The sequence below is a fragment of the Cynocephalus volans genome, chromosome 11 (genome assembly GCF_027409185.1).
Source record: "Cynocephalus volans isolate mCynVol1 chromosome 11, mCynVol1.pri, whole genome shotgun sequence".
Taxonomy (NCBI): domain Eukaryota; kingdom Metazoa; phylum Chordata; class Mammalia; order Dermoptera; family Cynocephalidae; genus Cynocephalus; species Cynocephalus volans.
Genome location: NC_084470.1, coordinates 122,794,308 through 122,805,763, shown reverse-complemented (window position 1 = coordinate 122,805,763; position 11,456 = coordinate 122,794,308). Strand labels below are relative to the sequence as shown.

Here is an 11,456-nt window from a genome sequence, read left to right as displayed (position 1 = left end):
TTAGCTCACTTGGGAGAGCGTGGTGCTGACAACACCAAGTCAAGGGTTAAGATCCCCTTACCGGTCATCTTAAAAAAAAAATTAAAAATTAAAAAAAAGTAGCTTATGAATTATTATGAAAATTATTATGAAATTGTAAAACAAACATAAAGGATCCTGTTGCTGTTTGACATAATATCCAGCTAGCTGTTTGGGTTTTGCTTTTATTGTTAACATTTACTATTGCAGGGCTGGCCCATTAGTTCAGGTGGTTACAGTGCCAGCCTTATGACACCAAAGTAACAGGCTTGGATCCTAGTACCGGCCAGCTGCCAACAAAAAAAGAGAAAGAAACATTTACTTAATGTAGTGAAGTGTTTTCTGTCATTAATTCTGCAATTGCTGCTTATTTTACTACTGATATTTTATGTTTTAATTCTTTCCATGTCTTCCCCTAGTTTCTTCCTACCCCAACTGTAATTGTATCTCAATTACTGATTACTTCCTTGGGTAGTTCTCTGAGAAACAGGTCTTAGAAAAAGCAAGAACCGTATTGAGTATGGTGGAAAAGAGAGATGGTATGATAAAACAAGTAAATAACTGTCATTTTGGCAACAGAAAGGAAAGGAAAGGAAAGGAAAGGAAAGGAGAAAGAAAAAGAAAGAAGGGAAAAGAGAGACAGAGAAAGAAAAACAGAAAGCAAAGCAAAGCAAAAAAACTCCCATGAGCTAAGTGTACAGTTTCCATTTGTCCACCAGAGGGAGGTATGTTAACTGGTAGGAATAGAGACCCGGCTGAAAGATTTTCATAAACTGTGTCTACAGGTATTATTACTTCTAAAAATGATGTATTCTAATTTTATAATTTATTTTTTAAAGTGTGGATATGGACAATTATCTTATAAAAGTTTCTTAGTGGCCAGCCACCAATAAAAAAAAAAAAAATTCCTTCACGCATCATAGCTGGCTCACTTAGTACATTGAAAAGTACAAAAATAGTATTTTATTTGTACACAGGATTATTTGTCAGGATTTACTCACTTGTACATAAAACACAAGTATATTTTCTTTAGAATATAGCATTTAAAAATATATATAGTATTTATTAAGGAAATTCAAACTACCATACATTTTTAATGAGCCGATTGTATAAATTTATGCTTAGAAAGCCCTGGTTGGGGAAACACGTTTTAGAAAAAAACTTATATGATTTTTATTTTGAAAAACTTTTCAAATCATTATTGGTACGAATGTTTTTGTGGCATAATTCTTTTTTTTTTTTTTTGACTGAGCTTGTTAAATTAATTAGATTATAATAATTATTACTACTTTCAGTAATCACATAGCCAGAAGATATATTCCTCTCCCTCTGGGTAAGTGTGCACTTGCATTATGCAAAGAACTGAGCTACTTATTTCCAGAGAGGGTATTACACTCTTACCACCATATGGGTGAGGGTGGGGGTGGGGAAGGGTTGGGGAGTGGTGAAGAAAAGCAAAAAAAAAAAAAAAAAAAAGAAAGAAAAGAAAAAGGTATAGTAAGGAAGTACTTCCTGCTTTCTGGAACTTGCTGGTATTGAGGCTGAATTCTTCCTGTTGAAATTTAAGCTCTGACTCTTGGGAAAGTAAGAATTTAACTTGGACTTGGCCAATTTTAGATTATTTATACAAGTGGAACTAGATATTTCTTGTTTCTGAATGCAAAAAGAATACAGCCAAAAGAAATGTAGCAGTATCGATCTCTGAAAAATTTATCCTAGTTTAAGTCTTTAGAAGACCAGTATGTCAGTAAAATATAAAGTTAAATTATATACTAGTGTATATATATATGTATTTTTTTCTTTTTTCTTTTTGAGCAGCTATCATATACCGGGAACATAATATTAAAATGGTGCATGAAGATTGGGAAGAGGATTAGACTTCTAGGAGTATTCCTTTCTATCTAAATCAGATATCAATTTTTCTTTTATCCTTCAGTGAGAGTTTCATTTGGGAGCTTGAGGGCAATTTTGACTATCAGTAAGAGGCTAAGTAGGAATAAGAAGAGGTTTTATGTTGACAAGTTACAAAATATATCTCATAAAGAATTTTTAATTGCAATAAATAATGAGACCTAGCAAGTTCTATGATGATGTAGCAAGGAAAATGAGGTTATATAATGTATATATTATTACACCTTGATTATTTTTATGCACATTGTTAGTGATAGTTCATAAAGATGCTATAAGATTTCGCTACTATTTATAAAGTATTTAAAATACCCAACTAAGCATATTGATGGATAGATACAGTATTATTATACAATAATTTTTTGCGTTCATATGTCACTTTTCATTTGAAGCTCTTGATTCGTTGATTCATTTATTTCTTCAGTGTATGATTCCCAGCGTATGATTCTCATTTCAGGAGAAACTGTAAACTCTGTATGTATGCCCCTCCTCCCCATGCACATTCACATTTACTGTGATTAATACACGTTAACAAAACTGTAGATTTAGAACCAGGATCTGGATTCCAGTCTTTCAGATACTTTATGTCCAGTTCTCCCCACTAGAAAATAGGAATATTTACTGACCCCTTTCCACTCCAAAGGACTGATATGATAATTAGGGAGCTAAGATTAGTTAGTCGTCAAAACAAGAATAAACTACAACTCCCGAAATGCCCAGAGGAAGGGACTAACACCAGTCCTGGAGACAATGCCAGCTTTAGGGCAAAGGTGACCTCGCTGGGTCCCGCGGCGAAGGAGGGAGCAGCCAGTCTCGCCTCTTTTCCGACGCATCCAGGGATTTGTAGTTCCCTCCTGGGCACAGAGTGCCCTTCGGGCAGATCGCTTACTACAAGTCCCGTGATGACCCGGGGTCCGGGCGGCGCCTGCGTATTGAAGCCGAGGGAGAGTGCGGGAGGTGAGAGTGGCGGGAGGAGTAAAGATGGCGGTGCGGGGGTCTCCGCCTTCTGCTCCCAGCTGAAGCGCTCTAAGGGAGGCGACAGCGGCAACCGGAGCCACAACAGCAATCTAGCGGTGGTAGTTTCGGCAGCAGCTGCCGAGGCCGGAGCAATGGCGGAGCTGGAGCACCTGGGCGGGAAGCGGGCAGAGTCGGCGCGAATGCGGCGAGCGGAGCAGCTTCGGCGCTGGCGGGGCTCGCTGACGGAGCAGGAGCCCGCGGAGCGACGGGGCGCGGGGCGACAGACGCGGCGCGGGAGCCCCAGGGTCCGCTTCGAGGACGGAGCTGTCTTCCTGGCCGCCTGCTCTAGCGGGGACACCGATGAGGTGAAAAAGCTTCTGGCAAGAGGTGCCGATATCAACACGGTCAACGTGGACGGCTTGACAGCCCTGCACCAGGTAACTCGCTTCTCGGTTTCACGGACGCCCAGTCTCCTACGATGAGCCTCTGGCCCTCTGAGCCGCCCCATGGAGAGTATTAGTGTCACCGCTGAGCCCTCCTGCGTGGACACTGCGCCTTTGGGCTAGTCGGTTTTATTCTTGGCCAGCTTCCTCCACTAATTAAGTCTTTTTCCGACCCCGGGGTCTCTACCTGAAGGAACGTTGTCACCCCGCTGCCTGGTCAGTGTTTGTATTTCCCTCCACCTACTTGGGTTGTCATGGTTACTGTTGATTTTGTCCTTAGTGTTATCCCCATAGATTAGTCATCTTCCCTTCTGTATGGTTCCTGTGTTTGTACACCATGTCACTCATATGCATAGTTAGTATCATCTGTCTGATGCCCTTTCAGAAAATTCAGTTTTCTGTTTGTGTGACCTCATTATAGAACATCTTAGATCACTTAAAGAGTAAATTCCCCATACTCGGTTAAGGCTAGCAGATCTTCCAGAACCACACCTTTGTTTTGCTGATTTGTAGTGCTTCAACAGTTTCTATCTCCTCAAGGCTATAGCTCCTAGAACTCTCTTTACTTCATTGTTATGGGTGTCTTGTTTTCTCCCCATCAGTGCTACCTCCCTTCTGGCTTCCTATGGAGAACTAAGCGACTGAATCACTTCTGTCTGTTTAAAACTTATGGAATAGCTTTTCTATTTTAATTTTTTTCTAAAGCCCTCTTAGAAATCATATGCACGGTATATAACTATAGTATGTGAATTGTGGATGATCTGTGCTTGATAATAACATCTTTACCTCTCTAACCTTATGCAACAATATTCTGTTTATTCTGACTGTCATAACTAACTCTACCCTCTCTCCCCAAATGGAAATTCATCAGTTATTTTGGTGAGCTGAGAGCTGGACACCCACTCTTAATCTTTCTTATTTTTCTTCTGCTGTCTGTGCAAAGTTAATGTGTTGGCATGAGTCTTCACTTCTAAATAATAATTCAACTTTATGTCAAACCACTTCCTTAGCTATTTTTAGTCAATAACTTAAAATTACCCTTTACCATCTTTGCAATCCTTCTTCTGGTGGAAGAAACTTATCTTTTCACCCTATTTGTATCCATTTTTTTCCTGCACTTAGCAGTGAGCCACGTAAAATAACAACTAATATTCATATAGTACTTTGCTGTTCAAAAATGATTTCATATGTTTTACCTTATGTGAGTATCAGCAGGGAGCCTCTGAAGTAGGTGTGGCAGGTAGTGTTATTTATTCCTCCACTTGATAAGGAGCTGAATGTAAAATAAGATAGAAGCTAAGAGAACCATATTAAATACGAATTAAATTTTAAACTTTAAATGGGAAAGTGAGTTCTTATTTTTCAAATGTATGCATTTGGGATGTGGAGGAGATTGAAATCTGGATTCTGGAAGAAATCATTTCATGGGTTCATAGAGTATAGAGAAATAGAATCCAGCTTTCTAGTTCGTGTGTTCCTTTTTTGAATCACTATTCTATCAAAGCATAGTTTTCTTAGCCTTGTCTCTTTCAAAGTGACACTGTTAGTTGAGTCTGGTCCTCACTATAAACATTTTAATATGACCCCGAGAAAGCACTCATGGTAGATCTTCCCATATCAGGTAAAATCTTTTCTGAGACCTCCTGAGACTGACCACCTTGTTGCCTTCCCTTCTTTCTTCACTACAACCCCAGTTTGTGAAATGCAACATCTCTCGGTTAATGCACTCCTCACATTCATTAATCTGTTGAAATAGGAGAAGGGGATGACAAAAATGGATTTTTTTTTTTGACATCTGCAAGTACAATATAGGCATTCCTCCCCACTTACAGGGCTGGCAATGAGTTGAATTGAATTGAATAGGTACACCCAGTACTAGACAAATTCAGTTAGACATTAAGCTGCTCAAAGATTTGAGGTCAAAACAGCCTGTTGAGAAACCATCTCTTTGAATGAAGACAAGGGACCTTTATTGGCTTAGGAACTCTTTTACAAGTCAGCTTCCAAAGAGTTACAATATGTTTCTCTATGATCTGAAGAGCTTTTTTTTTGGCAGTTTGCCTATGTGGGGATCTGAACTATTGATCTTGGTGTCGTAGCAGTACACGCTAACCAACTAACATAACTGACCAGCCCCTGAAGAACTCTTAAGATATACAAAAGATTATTTTCTAAATATAAGACTGGAGACCCCAATAGCTGAACCACTTTATGACTGATTCTCCTTCTGTGAAATAGAGAATGAGTGGTACAATTATCTGAATTATTTAGTTAAAATATCGATCTTTATGCAAGCATGATGTGAATTATCTGGATAATTGCTTCCTTTCTTTTGGCCATGGCCACTTTTTTTTTTTTTTAAAGATGACTGGTAAGGCCGGCCCGTGGCTCACTTGGTAGAGTGCGGTGCTGATAACACCAAGGCCAGGGGTTCGGATCCTATATAGGGATGGCCGGCTTGCTCAGTGGCTGAGCGTGGTGCTGACAACACCAAGCCAAGGGTTGAGATCCCCTTACCGGTCATCTTTAAAAAAAAAAAAAAAAAAAAAGATGACCGGTAAGGGGATCTTAACCCTTGACTTGGTGTTGTCAGCACCACACTTTCCCAAGTGAGCTAACCAGCCATCCCTATATAGGGATCCAAACCCACGGCCTTGGTATTATCAGCACCACACTCTCCCGAGTGAGCCATGGGCCGGCCCGGCCATGACCACTTGACCAACTGTGGATTATTTTGGTATGTTGGAAGAAACTCCCAGATAATTTTGGGGTACAATTTGTCTCCTCCTCACACAAGGTTACAGTAGATGATTTGCATTCCAAGTTGTGGTGCCTTGATGTCACTTTTGACTTAGAGACATTTCTTTCTTGGCAGCCTTTGCTGAGACCACAAGGTGCTTGAGTTAAAGATAAGAAGCTCCATGGGGTTTATTAATGATACTTGAAATAGACTGGTATAAGAAATATCTCAAAGGTGAGACCAACTCTGATGAAAGCCTTGGAAACTGATGCAGAGTAAATTTCGGTAACTAAATTAAGATTTGGAATGTATGCATTTAGTGTCCTAGAGTCCTCTCTAAACGAGGTGTTAATCTAATTATATAACCTTTGAAAGCACCTGTTTGCTCACACAGACATTTCCATTTCAGGGCCGGCCCATGGCTCACTTCGGAGAGTGTGGTGCTGATAACACCAAGGCCAAGGGTTCAGATCCCCTTACTGGTCATCTTTTTAAAAAAAAGAAAAGAAAAAGAAATTTCCATTTCGTTTATGTATGCACATTACAAAGCAGAAATGTGTGTCAATAATTCTACGTGGGCTGGTACTTTTTACATTTTTATTTATTTATTTATTGAGGTTGATTATTAGTACCTATCTTCTTGGTATCCTTAGCATTATGATCTCGGGTGCTCTAGGCCTAGATACAGGCTCTTAGAAATTATATCTAGGTAATTATTGGGCTGTTGTAAGAGGCAAGTGCTTACTTTCAGAAAGGAGATCTTCCAGGATGTTAAAATGAATGCCAGCATATTACTTCAGCGTATAATATTGGCACTTATATCTGAGCTGGGTGTGGTGGGGGTTACTGATGTCAATCTGCATAGATCTTGTCCCTGGCCGAGTCTCCTTGGGATACTAAGGAGATTAGAATAATAACATACTTGACTCAGAAATTCAGGTTGGCTTTGTAATGGTCTCAGGGTCCAGTTTAGACCCTCTGGGTCATCCCAGACTGTAATTCAACTCATGGTAGCCTCTGTCATTCTAAAACTGTCTCAATTTGACCCTGTAGCCTTAGAGAAGTTAAAATTACATATTTCTCAGGAAGAGAGGTAGAGACAATAGGGACAGATGAGAGGAGGAAGATAGAGCAATTCGGATACATTGAGTGAGACAGAAGACTAAGATGACTATGTGTTGAGTTTCAATATAAAATATCCCATTTTGGGGCCGGCCCGTGACTCACTCGGGAGAGTGCGGTGCTGGTAGCACAGAGGCCGTGGGTTCGGATCCTATATAGGGATGGCTGGTGCGCTCACTGGCTGAGCGTGGTGCGGACAACTCCGAGCCAAGGGTTGTGAGCCCCTTACCGGTCCCCCCCCACAAAAAAAACCAAAAAAACAAAACACGTTTTGTGTGCTAACTTGTATGGTAAAATAAAACTTGTGTTTTTTTTTATCTCTTTCTCTTTTATTCCAAGTTCACTACTTATTCCTCTCATAGTTCCATCTGTGAAGTAACTTTTGCCCTACCCTGAATATTGAGGGATTCTACTTAGTGTCAGGACCCGTGGAAATATGGGATTCAGAAAATCCTGTTGGCTTCTTCATTATTGTGCATCTAGAACAGTCATCCATCCTGAGTCATATTTACCTCTTCAAAATTGGTTAATATGATGCATCAGACTATGTTGGGCACCTGGCCCCTTGCCTTGTGAGTATTAGGCCCGAGTTTCCACACCATAGTGGATCTCAAAGCCAGATTTGGAAATTAGGCTTTTGTTTTTTCGGGTTTTTTGGTGGCTGGCCAATTCAGGGATCTGAACCCTTGACGTTGGTATTATAACACTGTGCTCTAACCAATAGGCTTTTTTTAAAAAAGTACAGATGCAAATGACTTTTCATTTGTTCCCTAGCCAAATTTTTCTTCCCCATTCTGTAAGTCCTGTTGTGTAACTATACATTGCCATTTGGACTTTTAAAATTTTCTCTGTGAGTATTTTAAAATAGGCAAGCTGTCAATGTATGATTAAGCACAGTTCTGCTGAAGGTAAGGGGTTGTACAGGTTTTGTTGGTAACTCAAAATTAAGTCATTGTTTATACTTTCTTTTAAATATTTTAAAATTAAGATATACTTTATATACATACAGTAAAATTCACCCTTTTAAGCATAGAGTTCTATAAGTTTTGACAAATGCATGTAGTTGTATAACCACCACCATAATCAAGATATAGAACATTACCATTACCCCCAAGTTTTCTTTGTGTTCCTTTGTAGACAACCCCTCCTCCCACCCCCAGCCCATGGCAGCCATTCATTTTCTGTCCTTAAAACCATTTGCCATATAGATGGAGTACAGTATGAAGCCTTTTGAATCTGGCTGCTTTCCATTTGCCATATTGCAATGAGATTCATCTATGTTATTGCATGTCAGTAGATCATTAGTCTTTATTGCTGAGTGGTTCCAGCATATGGATATACCACAGTTTATCAGTTCACCAGCTGACGGATATTTGAGTTATTTCCAGCTTTTGGTGACAATAAATAAAGCCACTACAAATATTTGCATACAAATTTTTGTGTGAACATAATTTTTCATTTCACTTGGTTAAAGTCCTAGGAGTGAGATTACTGATTCATGTGGTAGTGAAGGTTTAACTCTATAAGAAACTGCCAAACTGTTTTCCAAAGTGGCTTTACTATTTTGCATTCCAAACAGCAGTGTATGAGTTCTATTTGCTTTGCATTCTTAGTCAGCTTGGGCTGCTCTAACAAAATACCATAAACTGGGTGGCTTAAACAACAAACATTTATTTCTCCCAGTTATGGAGGTTGGAAGCCCAACAGATTGCCAGCAGAGTTCACATTCCAAACAGCAGTGTATGAGTTCTATTTGCTTTGCATTCTTAGTGAGCTTGGGCTGCTCTAACAAAATACCATAAACTGGGTGGCTTAAACAACATACATTTATTTCTCCCAGTTCTGGAGGTTGGAAGTCCATCAGGTTGCCAGCAGAGTTCTTGCTGATGGACCTCTTCCTAGCTTACAGACAGCTATCTTCTTGCTATATACTCACATGGTGGAGAGCAGAGTGAGGTCAAGCTCTCCTGTCTCTTCTTTTTGTGTGTGCATGTGTGTGTATGTGTCTTCTTATAGGGCACTAATCCTATTCATGAGGGCTCCACCCTAATTATCTCACAAAGGCCCCACCTCCTAATACCATCATATTGGGGATTAGGATTTCAGCATATGAATCTGGGGGGGACAAATGCACTCAGTCCGTAACACATTCTTGCCTGTAGTCGGTATTGTCTTTTTTTTTTTTTTTAAGTCCATTTTAATAGTTTTGTAATAGTATGTTTTTTAAAAAATGATTTAGTAATAATACTAGTAGTAATAATAGTAGCAGTAGCAGTAGCAGTAGTAGTGGTAGTAGTAATAGTAGGGGATCTTCAAAAGTTCACGGAAAGGGGCGGGCCCATGGCTCACTCGGGAGAGTAGGGTGCTGATAATACCAAGGCCACGGGTTCGGATCCCGTATAGGGATGGCCGGTTGGCTCACTGGCTGAGCCTGGTGCTGACAACAGTAAGCCAAGGGTCACGATCCCCTTACCAGTCATCTTCTTAAAAAAAAATGTTCACGGAAAGATGCATGTTGTCTCTTAATTCTGTTTTTCCAGGAAGTTTTTGAAGCACCCTCATGTAGTATTTACTGTGAACCAGGGATTGTTCTAAGTGCTTTTAATATATTAGCTGATTCGTAAAACTCAAACAGCTCACAAGATAGTTTTTATTGTCCGGATCCTACAGAGATCTGCTCAAAATTACACAGATAATAAGTGGCAGAGCTAGAATTTAAGCCTGGGCAGTCCAACTGTAGTCCATGCTTCAACACTATGTAATATTGCCTCCTACTAAACTATATTGCCTGTTCTTGTAACAAAAAAATTAGAAAATGAAAGTATAAAGAAAAAGTTGAAAGTGACTTAAAATCAGGCTATTCCACATCAGCTATAACATTTTAGTGTATTCTTTTCAGGTTTTATTATGAATGTTCATTATATTGAGTATATATGTATGTGTAAATGAATATGTTTACAAAGTTAGTATCATATATTTTGTTTTCTGATTTTTTTATTTAATTTTCCCTGTAATCATTTTCCTTTATCAATAAATATGCTTTAAGAGTAAAACAACAAAAAAAATTTTTTTTTCTTTTTTTGCAGCTGGCTGGTACAGGGATCAAATCCCGGGCCTTGGTGTTATCATCACCATGCTCTAAACAACGGAGCTAACCAGCCAGCCTCTAAGAGTAAAAATTTTGATATTTGAATAAGATGCCACCATTTGCATGTGTTCTAATATATTTTTCTCATTAGAGGTTTTATTAGATTCTTAATTTACATAGTTGTAAATTAATATTAACTACCTAGTGGTAGATTGTAAGTCTGTGCTAAAGTATATATGTGGTGCAGTTTCTGCCATCATGGAACTAACAGTCTGGTTTGGAGATAGATAAATAAAAAACAATTAATTTTAGAGTGCTAAGTTCTATGACACCCAGGCAAGGATGTGCTCCTAAGTGGAGGGATAAAGACAGCAGTTCAGGATGGTAGAGCAATGTGGGCAAAGAGATAGGAATGAGTGTGGTGTGTAGGCAGAGGACACTGGGGAATGCTAATGGGTGCTATTGGAGGGTTAGGGATGAGAGCAGGGCTGACATCCTAGAGGGCTTTGAACATCAAACATCAGGCCAAGGAGGCTTGCTGGAGTCCTTAGTAGAGAACTTTTGTGGGTTTGAGCAGGAGTGTTAGCCAACCAAAGCAGTATTTTAGGACTATGAAGCTGCAGTTGGATTTCAGAATGAATGGAGGGACAGGGATGAAAGAACCAGCTGAGTGAATGGAGATGAGGAAAAAGTGTAAAGCAGTTCTAGCCGGCGAGTTTGAGAGAATTGTGTGATTCAGATAGAAATAGGATTCAGTCCACTACTGGCCTGAGGTGCTCTGAAGACATCCATGCAGAAATATCCCATACGCATCTGTGTGGCTCATGGCTAATCACTTCCCTATCTAGGCTCCAGTTTTCTCATATTTATTTATTTATTTATTTATTCATTCATTTATTTATTTTTAAAAGATGATCGGTAAGGGGATCTTCACCCTTGACTTGGTGTTGTCAGCACCACGCTCACCTAGTGACCTAACCGGCCATCCCTTTAAAGGGATCCGAACCCGTGGCCTTGGTGTTATCAGCACCACAGTCTCCCGAGTGAGCCGTGGGCCGGCCCCAAGTTTTCTCATATTTAAAATGAGATACTTGGATATTAGTGTAGAGGTAAGAGTTGAAGCAATGAGTGTAGGAGAGGAAGAGAGAAAACACAAAGAACAGAAAACACAATTAGGTGG

General features: G+C 39.6%; 1 protein-coding gene across 9 annotated transcripts in view; it reads left to right on the top strand.

Moving 5' to 3' along the window:
- The first annotated feature begins 2,842 nt into the window (after nucleotides 1-2,842).
- PPP1R12B (protein phosphatase 1 regulatory subunit 12B) overlaps nucleotides 2,843-11,456 on the top strand; it is a 219,989-nt gene continuing 211,375 nt past the window's right edge. For 5 of the 9 annotated variants that reach the window (XM_063113839.1, XM_063113837.1, XM_063113842.1 and 2 more), the window contains exon 1: nucleotides 2,843-3,320. In XM_063113839.1, the coding sequence (XP_062969909.1) occupies nucleotides 3,036-3,320 (285 nt within the window). In that variant the 5' untranslated portion in view covers nucleotides 2,843-3,035. The remainder of the gene's footprint in view (nucleotides 3,321-11,456) is intronic. The other 4 variants (XM_063113835.1, XM_063113838.1, XM_063113841.1 and 1 more) reach the window with 3 other exon arrangements.